We start from the raw sequence: 23,685 nt of genomic DNA, 5'->3' as shown, positions 1-23,685 counted from the left end.
TTTTAGCAAGTCGCTGCTCTCTTAAATAGTAAATACACTTGAGATATTGCCAAGCTTTTCAAAATTTCCTTTGATGTACTTTTAACTACTTGCAGATTTTATGTAGGTACCTATATGTGAAGATATGTCTCTATTCATATCGTTGTATTCAGTTATGGAAAAATATAATGAATTATGTCTTTTTTTCAGTATGTCATTTTTCAGCGTCACAATATTAAACATTTAATCTGTTGGGCTACTTTATCTAAGGCTTTCTATCATAGCTTTAATTGGAAAGCTATATATTATATCTAATCTTTATTATCTACATTTTAGCCCGTGTGTTTTCTTGCCTCTTCGTTTCTTATAAATTCCTTCAACTTTAATATAATAGAGTATCAAACTGAATAATGTAAGAATACTTATAGAGCCATTACCTTAATATAATATTATAGTCCAGTATTTGATATAACTTACCAAATAAATACCTAACATATTAAGAGAGTATCATTGAAATACAATTCTAAATAACATTACTGATTCCATAGAGAAATAGAGTCATGATTACTACTATCTTAAAACTTCAATCAAATCAACATTTCGATGGATCATCATCAACTGTCACTCGAACAAGATAGTGCAACTAAACTAGTTTCGTTAAAAAAAAGCTCTCATCATACCTAATTCTGTTTCGTGCTTCATTCCTGAACATGAAACGGACTTATCCCCTTTGAGAATTCGCACTAAAATAATAAATCAATGTAAAAAATCCCGGAAATATTCGCTTACGCTCAGTAATGGCGTTCTATAATTGTATTTTCATTCCTTTGACGGTCAGGCGGATGAATTACAGGGAAATACACAACTTTCCACTGCGTTAATGAACACCTGATTGTATATAAAAAAAATTGTCGATAAAAAACCTTAGGTAATACATAAGTGAGATTAAAAAACAGCCCACCGCGTTCAAAGTGAGAGGCTCGCGATATTATAATCTACGTCTTTGAGTTTAGGAGGCACCACCCCATTTTTTCTCCCGTTTACACTCGTGGATTATGTATAAGTGCGTCCTTTTTCGTGTGGTATAAAAAATGATTTATGGAGAGGTGTAGTATATCATTAACTTAAATAATTATGTGGGCTCGCGACTGCCGCCACAGAGAAGGCTTTTAATGTTGCCAGCTCTGGTATTTTGCTAGGTTTTACGCATAAATTTGCATTTATATCGCTCTATCACACTTAAGTGTTTTTTTTTTTGGATAATCTTTCATCACATAATTTATTTTATTATAATATTCTTCTCTGATGAATGCTATTTTTATGACTTAGAAATATATTAAAAATACGTGAATAATGAACTTGTGTTACTAACTTACTAACTCTACATTCTAACATGTTATAACTACCTGGGAATTAGACGTAGTCGTAGATATATAATTAAAAGGGTCTAGTATTTATTGCCATTTGAATAGCTTGGATTTCCAAAATTATGAGGCTAATGTATTTACATCATAACAGTCGATAAAATTAAATATTTTAATCAGTAGATGCCTTGTTATTTATAACACACCTAAATTCGTTGTCACTTATATTAATTAAATAGAAAAATGTCGGTAAAATTAAATGCTCTTTGCTAGCAACACTTCACACTGGTGTGAGGGTCGCACGCACACACGCGCAGCTCAGTGGATAGTTTCATGATTACTGTCGCATAATGGAGTGCGGCTTTAATCATTGGGGAAATATGCGAGTAAAGCGAATTGTCGACTTCATACTGTTTACTGTTTATACCCCGTCTAGCACACACAATGCGTTGGTAAATAAAGCCAAGAGGGCGCTGTAATTTTCCGTTCAACTATTGTATAGTTTTTCAGTTAAGCGCTGAAAATAAATGAGTGAAAACGGATTCACGCGTCACTGTGTACTATGTGATATGCTGTAGTATGTATAATGTCCCTCATTTGGTTTATAAAAAGGAGTGTTTATGATAACGGCCATAGAGAAGTAAATAGAATGGTGTGTTATACATTGGTGGCTGTGTATCGCTTTTCAGTTGAATTTGTATGGTCTGCGCATGTAAGAGTGGAATTGTATGCTGAATTTATAGTATATTAGTAGGAGAGTTATTTCAATCTACATTATTCAAATATCAGATAATTGTGTAATTATTTTCTATCATCAATTGAATGATATTTAGGTATCTATATAAATAAACAAATAATTATCTGACCTCTAATTCAATTTTTAAACATTTATATTATTTGTTAATTAATCGAAATAAAATAAAAACACACCTGGTACTCTAAACGATAAACCCTAAGGAGTCATAGGCAATACCGAAAGAAAGAAGTGAAAATATTTTTTCTCTACCAAACTCAACATGGTTAAAGAAGTACCAACTTATTCACTTTGAAAATTTTTACTAAATGAAATTACAATCTTTTTTAGGTACCTACATCATACATTCATTTTATTTAATAAAGTATTCAAGTATCAACAAAAGTATCAGTTTAAATATATAGAGACATAGAGTCATCTACTGAAATTTATTACAACAATTTGACACTTACAACTACTACTCCAGTCAGTCAAGACAATCAATCCATACTAATATTATAAATGCGAAAGTAACTCTATCTGTCTGTCTGTTACTCAATCACGCCTAAACTACTGAACCAATTTGCATGAAATTTGGTATGGAGATATTTTGATACCCGAGAAAGGACATAGGATAGGTTTTATCCCGGAAATCCCACGGGAACGGGAACTATGCGGGTTTTTCTTTGACTGCGCGGGCGATGCCGCGGGTGGAAAGCTAGTTCATAATAATTCTAAAAGTTTTCAAACTTCGGTCAAGTGAATAGTACCTACATTGGGACGACAATAAATCTCATTTTGCAACCTTGTCCGCAGTCCGGAACATTGTTAAAATTGCAATTAAATTAATTTCTGCTGTATGGTCGTGAAAAAAAATTCCAAAAGTTCTGCAAACTTGGGGAAGTTTTCCATATAATATTTCATATCACGTATTAAATTTGCAACCAATCTCGGTTGAATAAAGTTGCAAATTTATACAACCGTTCGGTATATACCTGTTTCCGATATCTGTGTCAAGTTTGCAGAACTTTTGGAACGTTTTCATTCAGTTTAATAAAAAAACCATTAATATTCAATAACAAAAAAATGTTCCGTACACTGAGAGTCTGAGACGGCATACCTAATATCAAGAATATATAAAATCATTACCTACAATCATTGACAGCCTATATTGAATTTTGATTCATTTTTAATGCACAAACGTTTGTTGAACTGTACATTAAAAAATTTTTAATGTACAGTTCAACAAAATCATGAAGATTTTTATTTTCGGCTTAATAATTTTTAATTCGAAAATTAATCACTTTCAAGTGTCAACCTATTTTTATTTCTCACCCTACGTTAAATTATTTTGTTTCTACACAAATTATTCGCGTAGATATGAACAGGTGTTCATATACCTAGATAGGACACATGCATCCAATATGCATACGTAACCTACCTAATCATACCTACTATGAACTAGCTAGCTATGAATTTATGGTTGCTGTCAATACCTACTAGTCCTTTCCACCTAAGATGATTTCTGTGACACATCGATTTTTGACACGTGTAGAGATGTCTTTACTGAAATCATATCAATTGTTTTCGATAATCGATAATATTTTATATGGAAATGAAATCGATTTGAATAAAGTACCAAAATTAGTTTTTTCGGCATTTCGCCAACAATTAAGTAAGGAAACTTAGCAAACAACAGCAACAAAAAGTCAACAATAACAATTAGTAACAATAACAGACTACCACGTAAAGTATCATTATAAAAATGCAACTTGTATGCACTCGTACAGACGATTGACTCGATTGACAAACGATCACAAGATGGGCGCCGATTATATGATTTTCCAACTCTATGATTTTTCAACGATCCATTTCATGTAGGTACACAAATTGCGTAGGTATTATATTTTTGTGTTATTTTATTTTATTTTTCATTATATTAAAACTAAACAATACTGTTTTCGATTTATAAGTTTAAGATGTTTAATTTTTATATTTTTGGCAATAATTCCGCCATAAAATAAAAATATTATGCACTAAAATTATTTTGGCGTTTTAAACATAAAATACGTAATTCGGAACACGATGAAGTGTCACAGGAATCATCATAGGTGAAAAGGACTATAAACTACAAGTCAAAGTGTGAACTACTAACTGCACCGTTCAACTTTTAAGTATGGAAGCTTTACAACTTATGGACTTATAAAATGTCTGCTAAATATATGACTGATAAACGTGTATGAAATTAGGTTTCTTCACTTTCAATCAATTGGAAGATAGGTACCTAAAACAAATTATAATATTAATCATACTTCCTTTAGATATAAGAAAGAATATTAAAGTCAATAAAAAGTAGAAAAAAACGGAGAAGTACCTATTTTGTAAAAAACAATTTATTTTAAAAACAACTGGAGGATTTGAATTTTATTTACATAAAAGAATAACAAATAATTTTTAAAATCTCTTAATATCTTCGTTGGGCTCTTATTCTGATTCATCTTGCTTCATTGACTTTCTAATTGATTTTGAATATTTTGTTGTTCTACCTATGCATATTCGGGAAAATCCTACTAATATTATAATTGCGAAAATTTGTGAGTTACGTCCACCGCTTTCACTACGTGGATGTACTCCCAGCGTATCATCATCATCATCATCAGCCGATATACGTTCCCACTGCTGAGACACCAACTCCTATGAGCTTACAGGCCATAATCCACCACGCTGGCCAAGTGCGGGTTGGCAGATGTCACGTCATGTCGTCGAACTTTTGATTCTTCGACATGTCGGTTTTGTTCACGATGTTTTCCTTCACCGTTTGAGCAGTGGTGATGCTGCAACATGCGCAGATAAACTGAAAAATCAATTTCCTGTACGCTCGAGATCAGGCGAGCGCTATGTTATTTTTTAATTATAGAGTTACCTACATAAACTGTGTAGCTTGGCTCTTAGGTTCCACATACGCTTATCTTAGATAATAATTACGAATGGCTTGGCTTGAAAAAAAATTAACTGTAGGCCGTAGACGTTGTGGCATGAAATATAATCTAATTTCAGAACATATAAACAGAGACCATTGCACTTTGGATAGGTAACTTTTTATTGATTTTTTACTGAACTTAAAAAATCATATTTTTTTTGTTTTAGAAATACATAGAAAGACAAATGAAAGCTTACATACCTATTAACTTAAATAATTTCTCCTATCTATCTATTTTACTTTCTTCCGTTGAAATCATTTCGATATACCTTTATATGGTACCTAGTTAATTTTATTGTATGCCTTTAGAGGATAGATCTTTGACTTCTCAATAACTTTTATGAAAGTTTTTGGCCGAAATCCCAACTGATGTTGGACGGTCAAATGAGTAGAAGTAAAAAGTATGTAACAATTTTTTGCTTTGACTTTGCTTCTTTTTTAAAATTTCAAGAAAACTCTGAATGAATTTATCTAAGATGCCATTGAATCACGCCTGTTGACTGTGGAAAAATATAAAGAAAAATTGAACTCAATTAACAGAACGAAACACACCAAATTCAAAACTCTACATTTTCATAAAAATGAATATATTTCAAGTTGCGACCTCTTCTTGGAAAAAAATCTTATCACCTCACATTTTAATATGCCTAAAGGCACCTAAGTACTTCATTTCCTAAAAATTCCTCAAAAGAATTAAATGCGGATAAATGCTCTATAATGCAACGTTTCCGTCGCTACATTGAACTAAACGTAGGTACATCGTTAGACATTACTATAATACTGCGTGTGAATTATGCAATTCATTTTAATTTGCGGCCACAAGAAGGGGGACCAAGGCGGTTGCACACACGACAAATCTTTTTTTACCACCCTCCGGGAGAGCGCAAGCTAAAAGCCACCGTAAAACCAGCCCTTAGAAGCGAAATAATGCAGAAAGGTGTTGATTAAATTATTTCTCCATTATTTGATTCCACCTCTTTCAAAATGGCGACAGTTTTGCGTATGAATGCGGTTTGAGACGGCGATAGTTGACGACTTAATGAATTCTCGTGGCCATTTTTAATTGATCTGTTATTGTTTTGTCTTCAGCCACCAGAGGACAAAACAATCGCGACAATGCATCTTGTTCAGGTGAAATCTTACTGTCTGATATTTTCTTGGCAAATCATTTATGCAATTATGTATCTACGTATTATATTTCAATTTATGATAAGTGATAAGTATAGACTTTTCTGATGAGCAGTGTGGCAAGTCATATATTATTATATTAGGTATCTATCTATTTTGCTCTACATTGTTATTTTTTTTTTATAACTCCGAATCAATCTCTTAGATAGTTAAACGATATCTATTGTTAAAACACATAAATATAATATTATACTAGCTTTATGCCCGCGGCTTCACCCACGTATTCATAGTAGAGTTCCGGGGTAAAAAATTGCTTGTACCGCATACACTCTGGCCTCTTAACTTTCTCTTGACAAGGAAATCACATCTATGCTCCTTTACGACTTATCGACTTAAACTATTCGTAAGAATTACGTCCTAAAATATTTATGTGAATAGAGACAACGTAGCATTTATATACAGCATCGTAATATGTAATTTACTTAGAATTTTTTTTAAATATGGTGCATAATGCATATATAGTAGGTATTAGGTACATGATGATTATTTATACAGGGTGTCCCACTGTTGGTATACTAAGCGCGAAGGGACTTGTAGTTTTGCATACGCTGAGTACGTAAAAAATACTTATAAAATTCCAGATGAATTTTTTTTTCAAATAGATGAATTCTTAAAACTCTATGTGTACACCCATAACAAGCAACCAGCCCAACTTTGCCACCAGCACGTGAGCTATCGTTTAAGATTATGTTTTCATAGACAAAATGCTCACATTAGAGAAGCGGTATATGCCAGCTGCGCGAAGCTAGAGAAGAAAACATGGATTTCCAGGAAAAATTTAGCAAAAAATTTTTGACGAAATTTTTTTGTTTATGTATTTTTTACGTGATCAGTGTATGCAAAACTACAAGTCCCTTCGCGCTTAGTATACCAATAGTGGGACACCCTGTATACAAACGCATCTAATGGAAAAAAATGTATTTATTAAACTCTAGAGCTTTCTCCGGGTGGGAATGTTAGATACCTTAATAAAGAGTAGCCTGTGTTATTTCACATCATAATAATATTTCCATACAATATAACAGTAAAGTTAGTAATGGTTAAACAAACTCTACATTTGATAACAAAATAAAATTTTATTCACCGTAAGTCCATGAAGTAGACCGTACTCTAGTTTTCTTGTTAATCTGTCTACAATATATCTTTAACTTTTTAACCAAGGCATCTTCTAAAATACAAGCATTGTGTCATATAAATTTAACATATCAATAAGACCAATTCGTATCACACAAAGGGCAATAAAAAAAATTAAAGTAGGATTATTTTTAAATAAACGTTTCCAAAAAATAAAAACTCAACATGCGTAAATCAGGTAGGTACCTACAGAATAACTTCACACTCTCTACATTGCAAATAATAATGTTATCGCTGATATAAAATAGGCTTATACTTAAAAGTATAATTAGGTAGAGTTCTGCGTTTCAATAATTAATAATTACATAGCGCGTACTTAGGCCGCGTTTCCATTTATGGACAGGCGGCCTTACAATGTATCGTTTTTCCGCTCTCCGAGGATCGGTTACAGTTTAAATTTCCTCGAACACACGATATAATATAGAAAGAAAATATAGGTTTAAATTTCTAGCTACAGGTATGTGTCTCGTGATTAGTTTATGTTACTACCTAAGTAGGTAGATAGGTACTACAGGCTACTAAATTATAAAAAACTAGTAAATTTATTTGGGAATTATTGGTACCCGGGTGGGTAGGTGGTTACTTCCATACCCATCCACCATGGTTTAGGTTTAGATAAGAGCTAATTTCGAACTCGAAACAGAACTTAATAACAGAATATAATGTTTTTTTTTAATAACTAACTTGAATTGAAATTGAATTTTCAGCACTATCAACAAATTATACCCAGGTTCATGAAACGCATAAATTCATATTACTTAATTAATAAATTATTTTGAAAAAAATCATTGCTCTATCTATAAATGTTACCTATATTTTATGTCTCCAGCACTCCATTCGTTTTTAATTGGAAATTTCTTCAACATTATATTCTTCCACCCATATTCATGTTTATAAAATAGCACCTCTAGCAAAAATATTTTTTTTCCAAATATTCGATACCAACGCCTTGTCCTACTTCCTAGGAACAAAATAGTGTTTAAATGAAGAAGTAGCTCACAGTGACAGCGTTAACGAATGGAAAATTAAAAATTTAATTTCCAGAAAGTTGTTTTAGTTGAATGCTGGATACAATATTAAACAAGTACATAATTTAGTACTTTTCATAAATGCGGACATTATTGCGGTCTCTCGTTATTAAAATATGAAAAGCACAATTTGCGAAGAAATGAGTTTTGTTTTGGTCCGTTTTGTTCATATTGCTAAGTTTAATAAAAATCCTAATAATTACGTTTCTGTGTTACGTTTGGTTTCATATTTTCCATTTTGCTATTCAAATTAAAATAAGTGTGCGAAGTCTTGAATGAATTTCATTTTAGGCATCTTTTATTATATATATAGGACATAATAATATTTTTTTCGTAGAGATTGTTTATTAGATCTTATTTATTTATTATTTTTTATGTACCTAAGTACCTCAGTTTGGTGAAGTCTCGTCAAAGATGAAAATAATATAGGTACCTATATTACATATTTTTACAAAAGTTAAATATGCAAAAAATATACAAAAGTTTTACGATAAGAGATGAAAATATTTCTGATTAGAATTGAAAAAAAACGTATTTATAAAAATGGAACACAGATTTGATTAAAATTAATTTAAAGTTAAGTAGGTATTTAAAATTTTATCACTTCTTTTCCTCTTTCTTCCAATATAAGAGTAATAACCTTATCAATATATTCAAATCAATTATGTCTTGTTTAAAATGAATTTTATCTATGTAAATTGTAATGATTGTAATTAGCTTTATTTAAATATTGGACTTCCTACTTTTGTTATATCTCTTGTATAGGTACCTATGTAACCTGTAGGTAGTAGGTACAGATTGCGATTTTAATAAAATGATGACTCTACATCAGTGATTCCCAAAGTGGTCCAGGTGGACCCCCAGGGGTCCACGGGAGACTTGCTGGGGGTCTACGTAGGCGTGAACAAAAAATGGGGGTCCACGAAAATTTATCTGCTTTTGATAGTACCTAAAGAGCAAAAATGTAAGCATAGATAGTTTTTGTTAGTGTTATAAAATGTACCATTTTTCGTTTTTAGTTTACCTATCGGAATATAGAGACAGAACTCAGAAGTGACACAATTTTTATTTTTTGGCGACTTTAAGAATGTGGTAGAAATGTAGCAGCAGGAGGTCCACCGAAACCAGTAAAATTTTGAAAGTGGTCCACGAGAAAAATAAGTTTGGGGACTACTGCTCTACATAGATAAATTAAGTACTCCATGCACTTTTAAGAGAATAGGCTCTTAATAAATACTTAGGTAAACATGCACGATTAGATAAATCTTGTTTACCTATAATACATAATTTATGACTGGTATTGTGTAGCGCTATGAATGCTATAAAACTAAATATTGAATACATACTTACCTGTTCTATTTCCTGTTTCTTGTTCAGTTTGGTACCTTCATCAATTGGCAAGTTCCTATTTTTATTTTTCGTATACTTATTTGACCCTTTCTAGTATTCCATTTCTTACCTTAATGTTCAATGTAGAGTCTTGTAATCATTGAGCTTGGAATCGAAAAAAACATTAACACAAATATGTAAGTACATACTAGATTTCCGCCCGCGGCTTCGCCCGCGTTTTCAAAGGAAAACCCGCATAGTTCCCGTTCCCGTGGGATTTCCGGGATAAAACCTATCCTATGTGTTAATCCAAGTTACCCTCTATATGTGTTCTAAATTTCATTGTAATCGGTTCAGTAGTTTTTACGTGAAAGAGTAACAAACATCCATACATCCATACTTACAAACTTTCGCCTTTATGATAGTATTAAGATTAAGATTTCTTTCAATAATTTTATTACTTTCTATATTTATAAAATAGTTTTCTCATATAAAATTTATATTTTTCGAATGTACCTACCAAGATATCTGACATCGTCACACGGGCAGCGGAAAGAAAAGAATCCACAGTAAGTCCAACTTTGACTATTTACTAGTCGATCTTAATAAACCTAAATGTTCATAAGTTATTGCCTAAGTTTGGGCAAATTTACGAATATTAACAGTTAACACTGTTAATCACCAATTTTGCATTAACATGCAGTAAAATGGGTGATGTTTTAATATCACAACTTAAATAACTTTTTTTTTCAATTTGCCGACGGCTCCAGAATCTAGATAGGTACAACTTAGATAGGTTAAAATTTTTAGATTACAACGAATTAATTATTTTATTTACTGTTACTCCTTTATAAAAATGGCAATTCCATAAATTGCCAATCTTAAAATAAATCAAACACGAAAAGATAAAGGAATTGTAATTTGTAATATCTAACAAATAATTATTAATTATGAACAGACGACACATAGCCTAAATTGTCTAACAAATTCATAATAATTTAAACCTAAATAAAGTTTTTATCCAGCTTCAATATCTAGTAATTAGGTAATAAGTTCAAAATATTATTCTCTAATTAGGAATTACACACCTATACATAACTAGGTATAAGCTTTTAATGATCTGAGTGCATTGTATTAAGCCCTAGCCTAGTTCGTAAAATATGATGCTCTATTAAACGAATTTAATTAACACGCCTATTTGTTGTTTTATTGGATACATTTTCATATTTAGCTCTCAAATTAATAGGTTATTGATTTTAATTGAATTGTGAATTGTAACTAAACACTTATTTGTTAATTTGTTCATGTAAATTAATATAAGTATGTGGTATGCTTCCGTTATTAGGCCTATCTACTTTTAATTTTTTACAATATGTTAGAACTTAGATATATTAATTGTCCGCGAACCTTTATCTTATAAAATTCCATTTGCGAAAAGCTTTACTTCGTTCTAGTTACACAATCATAATTTGATAATAATTACATGTCAATTTGCAAATGTGTACAAGTTTATTATAATCAATGAGCTTTGAATTTTAAAATGAGATAAATGCTAATTTACATTTAATTAGGTAGCTACCTAACAAGTCATTTGTTTTTTTTTAATGGTATGCTGAAACATAAACGAGCCATGATCACGCAGATATCTAATTCTACAATAGGCAAGTGAATGTTAGCAAACAGCGCTTCCGCTCGCGAGGCGATGGGCCGGGCTGTTTGGACAGCACAATGCCGCACAATGCCGCACCGAGCCGCACAAAGCGGCGGATGCGCTGCGAGGCGCTTTGAGGCGTCAGCCGAGCCCTAATGACGCGAACCCAACACTCCTTTGTTTCCACTGTAATCTCCTTATTGAGTTACCTTTAATCATTGACGAAATCGACCCCTAACGACCGCTCAATCTCCTGTAATCAATACTCTTGGAATAAAAAATTGGATTCGGGAAGACGCGACGAAATTGGCGCTAACGACAGACGTAATCTTATCCGAACAATATTGTGACAGCGCGCCCATTACCGACACGCAGCCTCCAGCTTTGTTCCTTTATAGTATTGTGTAAATCAACGGTTCTGAAAGGATTATGCCATTGTAAACTAAACAATACCTATCGCTCGTCTCGTAAGAATAATATTAAGTTATCATTCAATGTTTTTGCTCGTGACGATCTCTTTCTTAGTTGCTGTGATGTATTCAAAACTCTAAGGTATTAAATTTATATGAGGCAGCTAAATTGACACTCTTACTAAAAAAATACATCAGTACCTAATGAAAAATAAGAACATAATATCATGTTAGTGGCCTACTTCCTATTTAGTAGATAATAATACCTCAATGTTACATAATAATTACAATCCAGATTGTCCATACGCTTAAATAACCCGACACTAGGTATAGATAATAGGTACATTATTTTGGTTATGTACTGACTAGACTCTAGATAATATTAGTTAAGTAATAGGTATGTCCTGTAATTTTTTCGCGACTTGACTTCGTAGGTATGCATAGTGAAAGTGAAAAATGTTTGAAGGGTCTTCATTAATTACTTAAAAAAACACATAGGTAATATTGTGTAATATGCCTACATATTCATTCAATTCGAATTTTTTTGTTGTTATTTTAACAAACCAGTTTACTGACTCTTCTGTTCGTAACAGATTTTTTAAATAGGTCCAGATTTTTTTTTCAATTATTCGTACAAATTACAATAAGTAGTTAGGTAGATAATCAAAAATACGACAATACAAAAAAATAAGTTTTTTTTTTAATTATTCCTACCTAATTATTCCTACCTAATTATTCCTACATACCCATTCTATCCTTACATTGGATGTACTTAGATGTATAATCTGTATTCAATAATAAAATTGGAGTAAGAATATTATGTTTGTTATCTCAGATTTGTTATAATGTAAATATTATATCCGCTTTTTACTAAATGCATATATACCTACCTCTACCTACTATACCTACCTACATTCTACATATTACATAGGTAGGTAGGTACCTAATATCAAAGTACGGAGCGTCTATAAATAACATGTATAAAAATAAGCACTTAATTTTACTGAATGCATACACAGTACCTACATATATTTTTCTGTGTCTGTCTATTTGTTTCGGCTGGTCTCTGAAATGGCTCGACCGATTTTGACGGGACTTTCACTTACAGATAGCCGGTGTAACTTAGGCTACTTTTTTCATAAAGAATAGGAATAGGAACCAGCTTTCAAATAAAAAAGAGTCATCAAAATCGGTTGATACAAACAAAAAAAATAAAAAAGACGTGTGGCACTCGGGGACTGCCGCGGTAAAGCTATTGCATAGCATGCCTTCAAGCCACACCTCCGAACCCGTCGGAGTGAGGAGCGTGAGGTTTTTTCGTTACGGAATTTCTCGATTCGGTCCCCGCGCTCAAGGCCTGCGATAGAAGCTATGCAATAGCTTAAAAATAAAGTCGACTTGAGAACCTGCTATATATTTTTTAAGTCGGTTAAAAATTAAAATGTTATGTGATAGCATGGAGGACCCAATAAGTATATTGGTTCATGGGTGATAGCACAGACTAATAATAATATATAATGTCTACGTATAATCACAGGATACTATTTCTTTAGGCAAGCAACGCCATCTCTAAAATAATAACGTAACTAACGTAACGTAACTATAGAAATTGGAATACATGGAAACACGAAAAGTACATTCCATTCCATTTTCATTGTTTAAGTGTTGTCTTGTTAGGTCTAAAATCGCCATAAATTTGTATTCAATGCTGAATGAATTTGCCTCTTAATTTTGTAGATAGATTGCATTTATAAATTCTGTGAATGTCAAAAAATTTATGTCAATTGTCAAAGTCAAACTTCAAAATCTAATAAATAACCTCAAAAATCAAAATAACACGATTGTTGTTAGCTAATAACATCAATAAAAATGTTTAAAACTATCATAAGCAATGTAACAACAAATTTAACACGAGGCTTTCACACGACCTCGTGTTTAAGTGAAGTGCGGTTATTATCCAGACTCCGAGTTGTGGACAATTCAGAAATCGGCAAGCGAGCTATGGCTGAGGGCAAACCCCCGAAAGTTATTTGCGTTTATAACAAACAACGTATGTAATTCATATTACAGCTGGTGTATGCTAAGATTTACGCGTAATCATTATTAATTAATGTCTCAGTATTGCATGGCAGGCCAACGAATTAAAGTGTACCTTCTACCGTATTTACCTACCTCTAAATTACTTGCTATAGTGATATTTATCTCAATTTGTTAATTAACAATAGCCTGAATGAGATGATATTCGATTCAATAAATAATATTATATATTTACCTAATACATTCCTTGCAAACCAACCAACACAATAACTTTGAAATATTCTTATTGATTACAGGTGTTGGCTACATTGGTGACAGAGTACTTGTGGCTATCAAAGGACAGAAGAAAAAAGGCATTCTAGTAGGCATGAAACAGACACAGAAAGTCAAAGTACCAAAGTTTGATAGTAATAATGTGGTTTTAATTGATGACAATGGCACACCCCTCGGCACAAGGATACATGTGCCAATTCCAACCATATTGAGAACTATTTTGAAAGAGCGCACACATGCTAAGGGAGCAGACTACACAAAACTGTTAGGCATAGCTACTAAATTTGTATAGATTTATTTTTTTGAATGTAATTAGGTAGTGTAAATAAATTATATAGATTTATTTATGTCTTTGTTTAACTTTTGCTACCCTTCACTGCTAACCTAAATCAGATGTTATAATTCATTTTTCGATATTTAATAAATAATTGGTATGCTATTTTCGCTATAAAAAAAGTTCCTCTGAGTGCAAAAATATCAAAACTTAAATTAATGTGGTCATTGTACATAATATTAAAATCAATTATTTCAATCGTAAAAAAAACAAGACAAAATACATGTGCAAGAATATTTTCCAATTTATTCAAATAACAAAATTACTTACTTGACATGTAAAATTCTAGTAAAAAATTACATCCTTCCATTCCTCAGCATATGGAAGTTTCAATAAAAGACATTCAATATGCCTAGACCAACTATAGCAGGTATACAGAATAAAAATAAAACAAGTTATGAAATTTGAAAATTTAATAAACTTATAATCAGTTCCAGGTGAGAACAGACTTAGGACACGCTATCTAACGATGGAGATGAGAAGACGCAGCTACATGTGACTAACTCATGATTATTATATGTTGGCCTCGTCTCTACAGTAAAACAACTTCTAATTTATAATAAAGAAGAAGGGTGTTTTTATGACTTGCAACACTGATTTGATCTTGCCATCAATAAATTCTACAGCATTTTACAATGTTTGAACTTTATGAAAAGGAATGTTGTATTTTAATATTTGCAAATAAACATAGTGGAAAAGTTGTTGAAACACACAATCATTAAATGCTCGTATGTTTCTTTTTTCCTGATATTATTATTTTGTAAATGTCTTGCCCGATACAAAAGCGATTTTCAAGTAGAGACGCGGCCGTATGTACATGCAGTAAGATTATACATTCCACACATCACAATTACGACACAATATACACCAAATACACGCAACTTTAAGTAAAATGAAAGGGTTACGCCGTAACCGATGCACAGATCGTATTAAATGCCATTCTTCTGTATTGCTTAGTGTTACCGCACTCAAAAAGGCACATTGCATTATAGATTAGAACATTTATTTATTGTGAATCTCGTAAATACAGGTTATCTACAGTAACTCGACTTATCCATAACCGTGTCGGAACCTAACCAAATTAATTGTACTCTTTCCTTATAATAAGTCACACTTATACTTTAATGGTAATGAGAAAGCGATGTATCGATAACCAACAAATTTATACAAGTGACGACGGACAGATAATATAAAATGAGAATACTAAATAACTCGCATACGTCGATGACATTTAATAGAATATTGCATGTATATCGTGACTAGACAGATTTCGTGCGTCTAAATTTTAAACTAACGATTACCGAATCGTGCTTAAAACACATCATAATATAAACGGACCAACGGCTTAGAATTCATTTAACTATTTAATGTAAATCCTTAATTATTTATTCGAAAGAAAACTAATTACAACTGGAAAAAAGTCGATTCTTGTAAGGGCGAACGATAATGCTAATGACATTCTGACTTAAAAATATATGCATAATGTTTAAAACTCGATTAAATTTAAAAAACATTACACAAATGAAACAATGTTAAAATTTGGTTGCATTCAACCACTTCTGTCATGTCCTTTGAAAGGTAGCCTAAACTAAAATGTTATTATTAAGTACTTAATTAACTTTGTATATTTAGTTTTAGTTTTACAATCATCCCAAATAAAATACAAAAACTTAACTATAAATAATTCTGAGCGATGCGATGTTGCCGCACTGAAAACTTTCTCGACGAATGAATGTGTTACCAGCTTTTGTTTACAGGGTTACCATATCCACGATTTTTATTTAAATAATATTTGATGAAATACGCATTAGCAAACAGACAACATCGCATAACCCAGAAAATTAAATTGTAAGTGCACACAACCCGACTCCAGGCACAAAATGAGACTCAAACCAGAGTCGGTATAAATTATATGATCTTGGTTAGAGGTGGCACGGGAAAGGGTAACTCTTGGGTCATTTAAGGGACTTCAGGACCTGGACAGAAACACTGGATTAGGTGAAGGAATATATTATTTAATTCTAATGTGTCTTATTTTGTTCTGATGTCTTAAGTTTCATGAATTTTAAATTTAGATACATGAAAATGTCAGGATCATTGCAAGGTTCAAATTAATTTTATTATTTAAAGTTTGGAACCTTTTCAAAACGATACCTTTTTTCAATGACTTCAATAGCAGTATGTTTAATCTTTATATTCATTATGATCCATACAATTTAAGAGTTACAATGACCCTGACATTGAAAAAATAACCAATTTCGAAATATAAGGGTAAGTGAAGTACTTAGAAGGCCCCTTAAGTATTTGTACACTAACTTGTACTGACACTGAATAATATACACAACTCGGTGAATCCAGCTAGTGGTTTATAAATCACGACCATTTTATAAAAACTATAAAATTCGAACTTAATAGCCTCAAAAAACTAGCTGTAATTATCATTGTAGTTTAAATACCATTTGCATTTTACAGCAGACTCATAAATTACTCAATTTTAATTGTTCTATCTTTAAAAAGACGTAATTAACTTATGAACCGTCACCATATTAATAACAGGTTTTTTGTGCGACAAAATGAAAATATAAATATTTTTTTTAAATGGGTACACTGTTAATGTGTCGTCCACTATTTTTTTTTTTAATTATAAGAAAACATTTACAAAGCACTAGACGGAGTTCCCGAGTCGCAACTAATGACATTCAACCCTCGACGAGGACTATCGACTAATGTACAATCCGACACCTAAATAAATATAAAACACTAAATAACAATACAATTAAATTACCGCAACAAAAAAAACGTATAAATGATTTGACTACAATAAATGTTTCGTAACTAGTGTAAAGTAAATAATGCATGTCTTATATTTAGTTAATGTTAGAAATTATGCGCGTCCATAACACGCGGCGCTATTTTATTGCACTAACTAATAAAAAAAAAGTAAAAAATATAATGTATAATAATAAAATAATAAATAAATGTTGTTATTCTCAAAATAAAAATTCCGAAATATATATACATATATTTTTGAGAGTGTAAATAAGTATTATAGATATGGCAGCCCCGAGTAAAGGCATGTACAGACGCGCAATTAGAAAAGTGTCTAGCTAGAGCGATAGAGGATTTGAGGACGAACGAGAACTTGCTTCACTCGCGAGAAAACGCAAGATAATGGACTTGGAAATTAATTTAAACGTTTCACTTATCATATTTGAAGTGTTAAGGCATATTCATAAGGGCGATCATCCATCAGACATTTGTACAGTTCCAATCAAATGTATTTAAAGATTGTTACAAATACGATAGTACATATATAATAGAACGATGAAGTATACTTAGAGCTAGTCTTATTAATTTTACGCTAAGTAATGATCAAATATTTATTTTTGTTAATAAAATGCTTTTTTAGCCTATTTGGAAACGTATCCAAGTTAGAATCCGATTTTAATTTTTAGAATAGTAAACGTCACCGAACCAGCGGCTAAACAAAACCTTACGTTTTCTCGCTCGTATCCGTAAATACAGTAAGAATATCTGCTACATTCCGATTGAACTTGCAAAACCTGCCTTATATCTATTAAGTATTAAGTGTCGTACTTAAAACACTTCGAACCACGAATAAAAGTTACCGCGCCAAAATGTGAGTCTGAAATCGAAACCGACGCCATGTTTATTAACGACCAATCACAGCGCCGCACGTATTCCGCGCGAAACATTTTTGTCTTTTTTTCCGATTCCATTTTCAAATTCCGTGCCAATAGATATTCGATTCGCGTTCGAAACACAAAAGTGAACGCGTATCTGATATCCGTGGCGGTTTGCAAGCGCAAGCAGGTCGCCTAGACGTCGACGACCATCTTCTTGTGTATGTCGGTGTTGCCCACCACGTTGCAGAACTCCTCGAACGAGATCTTGCCGTCCTCGTCCTTGTCCGCGAACAGGATCGTCTTGTCCACGATCTGCTGCAGCTGCGTGTCCTTCAGGTTGTTGCCCACCATCATTTTTAATACCTGCAAGTTGAGGACCGTATTTATAAATAAAAAATAATTAAGTTAAATAATAGCAGAGTATCAGGTAGCGGGTTAGTACATATTTACAATATCAGAGTCGCTGACTATGTTTACATACATTATGTTTTGAAATTGAATGATATTACACTCTCTTACTATTTATTTTTAAATCAAAAATTAAGATTTTTGACTTGAAAAACAAAATGTATTTTTTTAACCAGATGCCTAAAATCAAAATGAAGAAAAATTACCATCTCACCTCTTACAAAAAAAGGACAAATAGCCTATTTCGTATATAAAGTGCTTGTAACTAAAGCATACCTGAAACAGTTCCCCGTTGGAGATGAACCCGTCATTGTCCATATCGTAGATGCGGAAGGCGAACCGCAGCTTGGACAGCTTGTCGCCCTTCACGCTGAACTGCGACACCCCCTGGATGAACTCCTTGAAGTCCACCTGGAAACGCCCCCGTACAGTTCGATATTAATATTAGCCCACCTTCATTTGTCGGGACAACTGTTTTGAAACAAGATCACGCGATTTAATTTATGAGTTGAACATCTCATAAATTAAATCGCGTTTAAAATCCGTGAAAAAGTATTTAATTTCTAAGATCGAAAAATCTTTTAAAAGTAACTACATTTGCTAATAAAAAAAAACATAATTTTATTTTTAACTTTGCTTGTTAGGTACAAACCACGTGTTTTAAGAAATAGTTATTATTCAAAAATTTATTGCATTACTAATAACTTCTGGCTTTCTTTTTCCTAAATAATATAGTTTTGGCTACATTGTTTTTGCTTTAATGTGTACCTAAACTGGTTAATTCAGTACACATAGTATAAGCTTACAATTATCTTTAAACAAATATGCTTCTTGCAAACACGTTTGAATCATCAGCACAGTAACCGAAGGCCGAATATTAACAAACGGGCGTTTTTATTACTTTACTTTAAAAAAATAGAACCATTATTTAGGTTACGTATATTTCTGTGTGTATCTAACGTATGGCAAATTATACATGATATTTCTTCAGGTACTAATAATTATGTCCTATGAAGCAATAAACAGTTTGAGATTTCAGCTTGGAGGTATCATAAAATTTGTCTTAGCCAACTGCGAAAATAACACAAAATATATAAAAATTTACAAATGTTGGTATTTTTTCTTTAATTCAACCTATGAAACCTGGGTTTGAATGGGTTATCAAATTTGTCGACATTGCATATTTACGTTGATTTACAACGTCACAAATTGTGACATCATAATGCTCACCTCGCCATTACCGTCCGCATCGAATATATCGATCACGCGCTGCACCAGCGGGTTCTGCTGCAGCTCCGGCAGCGACATGAACTCGTCGATGGACAGCGCGCCCGAGTTGTCCAGGTCCAGCTTGCGGAACCGCTTGCCCAGCCGCCGGATCTCGTCCGCGTCGACTGGACATGGGACGCGGTTAGCGGTCAGCGGTTACAACAGACCCATTCAAACCGGAGAGTTATCCGCTACCACCGTGGGTAGCGGTATCCCGATGGGTACGCTATTGTCTCTTACGTAGTTTTATGTACTTAGAGACTATTCTGGCGGCAGCGTTTAACTCTACGGTTTGAATAGACCTTTACACGGACACTGGGTACACATAAGGATACAATCACCCCCAAACTATTGGCCGAGCTGAAGTTAGGAACTGTCTTGTTTTCGATATTGGCTCTTATATCTGTGGTATAGTGAATACTTTACGTCATGCATCGACTAACTTCAGCACGACCATAAATATTGGTTGTACATTGGTGTATTACGAAAGGAGAAGATACACGCGTTGCCCTATAGCAGAGTTATAAAAGGTACGGTAGACGCGAGGGGTAGTACGTAGTCAGTTAGTTTGTAGTTTGTACTCCAATCAAAGACACACATAAAATAAAGATAAATAGAACCTATTTTATTATCTAGGATAACCTTCCCCTTTCAATAACACCAACGATTGAGTAAATGCAATTTTAACACAATAAAATTTTGGAAAAATAGTTAATTGTCTTTCGAAATGCCAATTTTCATAAATTTCCTATTGGTCTGCAGTGTATAATAGATTTTCTACATAACTCTAGCAAGTCTCCAACGTTTCTCACTTGGTAGATTGTTCATAAAGAAGCAATGCTAAGCAAACGAGGTTCCTAACACCACTTCTATATTTTTGATCTCTAGCGTCTTACGTTTGTTTGCCTAGTGAGTCGTGCAGAGCAAACCTACTACTTGAATAAGCAATTGCATAATATACATTATACACTTGTATGTATAATGTACTATACGTATTGTAGAGATTACTATTCGAAATCCAAAGTGAAAAATTAATTCATTAAAAAAATTATGTAAGTAGGCAGGTACATCATACGCAATCAATTATTGTCTACCAAAAATCATTTATTACAGATCCTACCTGAAATAAAAAATATGTACATCATTCACAGAAATAATGAGAATAAAACAAATTTAGTTCACTCTCGTTTCTTATTATCTTCAGAATCAATTGAAACCACGAACAAAATGACCCTGTTTACGAATCATAGCATTTTATCTGTAAAACTTTTCTCGGTTTATGAATCCGTTGTATAAACATATTATATAGGCTGGCGAGTTTATTGTTACTCGGCTTTATATATTCAAGTGTTTCAAAGGCTGTCGACGTCTATTATATTGTCCGCATACTAAGTAACCTTTTGACTCGGACAGATACAAACGTATTGTGAACACGATGCAGTATGAATAATTGTACACTTCGTCATTTTATTTTAAGTGTATTTCATCATTCTGTATTATGCGTTAGACACAATCTTGGGTTATTTATCGAACACAACAAACATTTATCACACGTAGTTGCGCACAATGCGATCATTCTAATGTGCTGTAAAACATCAATTTTCTTTATTCGATTGTTAGAACACAAACATTAATTAATCTAGCAAGCGTGTTGATCGGCCGTTCCCGCCATTCTATTATTAACATACAAGCAGTTCTAATGCTCCCGTGCACAAAGCGTCTATATATAACTATGTATATGTCACACTATATGATGATGGGATGACCGTGTATGATGCCGCGAGTTCATTCAAAGCACACCGCGCATTGTCACTAGGTATGTTCCCGTCATACTCTGTCTTCGCCCTGCTCAAATATTTAGCCTGAGTGGCGAAATGCCAATTTCATATAATAAATTGGAGATATCTGTTATCTTCGAAAGTACATGGTCTGTTTGGACAAGTGTATTTCCTATGATGTGTAGTTGTTTTGCTATTTACTTTTCAATATAAATTGTTTGCTGTTTTATAGAAACACATTTACGAATTTAGATGGTATCCTAATTAATTTGAACTTCATTAAAAACAAAAATTTTGCTGGCTCTAAAAAAAATGTAGATTATTTTACTGGCGTAATATAATCTTCTTATCTGTATTTCAAACTAGATGTTTTCCTGAATAAAGTTGCATTAACTAACAAAAGCACAAGAGACTGGATTTTATTTCATGTAAATGTAACTAAGTTTTTGGACATGTTGTTTTATATTTTTTAACCTAAATGCTAGAATTAAAGATTTTATCAGATTTTAAACGCGATTTATTCATTATATTATTTTTCCGACGTTTCGCACACTTTGCAGCGAGCTTTAATGAAACTTATGATTTAAAAAAAAATAGTTTGGCAAACTGGTTGAATATGTCATTAAACCAGTATGTGAACAAAACACATGTAATATTGAAATGATAAGAAAATAATTGTTGTTATCAGAATCCATCCATAACAGAAATGTCAAGATATTCAACAAAACACATATTTGAAACCAAAAATAGGATTTAGCAAGTTGTTGTTGAGATAGGACAAAATTATGCAAGCCTTACATGGGACAATCCATTATCAATAATAATATCAAATCAATAATCACCCCTCGTTAAGTAACTAGTCGTATTATAATCATACATTTACACTCAAACTTTTCTCTTATTTCCGATTTATATATTTTATATCAAACTCCTCTGAACTATTTTATCAACTTAAATATTCATGTTATGTTAATGACTTTTTTGCTATCTAACAGTAATGACTCAAGTAAGTTCTGTTATAACTATTTTTACAAAAACTTTCCAAAAAACTATAGTTTATCTACATAGCTTGAATATGATTATATTTTTTTACATTTAGAGCCAGCAAAATAATTATTCAAGCAAAAGATTTTATTTACACTAGCACAAACTTGTTTTATGGGCTGTTTACTTTGGTATAATCAAATTAAACACTAGCTTTACATAAACTCTGTACAAGGTATTGTATCAATGTAGGCAACATTAAGCCGAGTGCCCAAGTCAGTACTGCCTATGAAGCTATTCAGTGCCCACCCATCGACCCGTCTATGGTATCATGAGTCTAGTCTAACATCGAGTATGTGCTCTGTGGTGATAATGTAATGACCATCAGTGAGCGACACTCACAGTTTTCCACCTTAAAATCAATGCAGTTAACACGAGCTGAAACAACACCCCATATTACCTCTCAGTCCACACCCAAGCTATACATTAGTTTTGCTGTTAGTTCTTGGCATTAAGCATATTGACTTTAACATATTATATTTTTGCTACCCTCACTTTTAACAAATTAACAAAATGTGTGTTAGAAAAAAATTAAAAAATAACATTATCGTATAATTATAAATACTTACAGTTTGAACATAGTTCCATAGGAATTGAATTTTCATTTCCCTGTAAAATAAGCACTTGGGTTAATTTCGAATTTATTTTTAGCTCAGATATAAATCATCGTCATGATATTTTTAATAATGAAATAAAATGAGTTTCGAATATTGTTTGCATTCAAAAAATGTACAGTTTATTCGCATCATCTAGAATTTGCTTGAAATGAGTGGCCTATTGTCAAAAGAAATGAGTCTGCCTCTGGACTCCAACGGTACTCACCATTTTTACGGTTTTACCGGTGACTTACTAGTAAATTACACTATATTGAAAACAAATACGCGATAACGCGTATTTTTTATCTAGTTAGAATCAAAATTACACAGGAACTCAATTTTCACAGGTTCACCCTATAAGCCAAGATCGATCTAAATAAATTTGACAGATTATAACTCGACAATTACTTGACAGATGCAGAGGATATATGATTACCAAAGATTAAATTATGTTATAAATTTTAAGCTATCCATAGAAATCTCTAAAAATCACTGCTATTACA

The 23,685-nt window shown here is 32.4% G+C and overlaps 2 protein-coding genes across 2 annotated transcripts; one reads left to right on the top strand and one right to left on the bottom strand.

Moving 5' to 3' along the window:
• Positions 1-13,581: 13,581 nt before the first annotated feature.
• On the top strand, positions 13,582-14,451 carry mRpL14 (mitochondrial ribosomal protein L14). Its single transcript, XM_089697083.1, has 2 exons — positions 13,582-13,846; positions 14,130-14,451. Exons 1-2 carry the CDS (start codon positions 13,666-13,668, stop codon positions 14,396-14,398), a joined length of 450 nt encoding a protein of 149 aa, XP_089553209.1. The 5' UTR covers positions 13,582-13,665; the 3' UTR covers positions 14,399-14,451.
• Positions 14,452-16,184: 1,733 nt separating this feature from the next.
• Positions 16,185-23,573, bottom strand: LOC149486867 (calcineurin subunit B type 2). The gene is made up of 5 exons (XM_089697171.1): positions 23,409-23,573; positions 23,156-23,195; positions 19,726-19,889; positions 18,772-18,906; positions 16,185-18,450 (listed from the first exon to the last, which is right to left on the bottom strand). Exons 1-5 carry the CDS (start codon positions 23,409-23,411, stop codon positions 18,280-18,282), a joined length of 513 nt encoding a protein of 170 aa, XP_089553297.1. The 5' UTR covers positions 23,412-23,573; the 3' UTR covers positions 16,185-18,279.
• Between the last annotated feature and the right edge of the window lie 112 nt (positions 23,574-23,685).

Source organism: Colias philodice, chromosome 7, assembly GCF_061535455.1.
Source record: "Colias philodice isolate Cphi_HAF_F1 chromosome 7, ilColPhil1 Martin Lab GWU primary, whole genome shotgun sequence".
Classification (NCBI taxonomy): Eukaryota; Metazoa; Arthropoda; class Insecta; order Lepidoptera; family Pieridae; genus Colias; species Colias philodice.
Note: the sequence above shows the minus strand (reverse complement) of the source record. Positions and strands in the feature narration are given on the sequence as shown.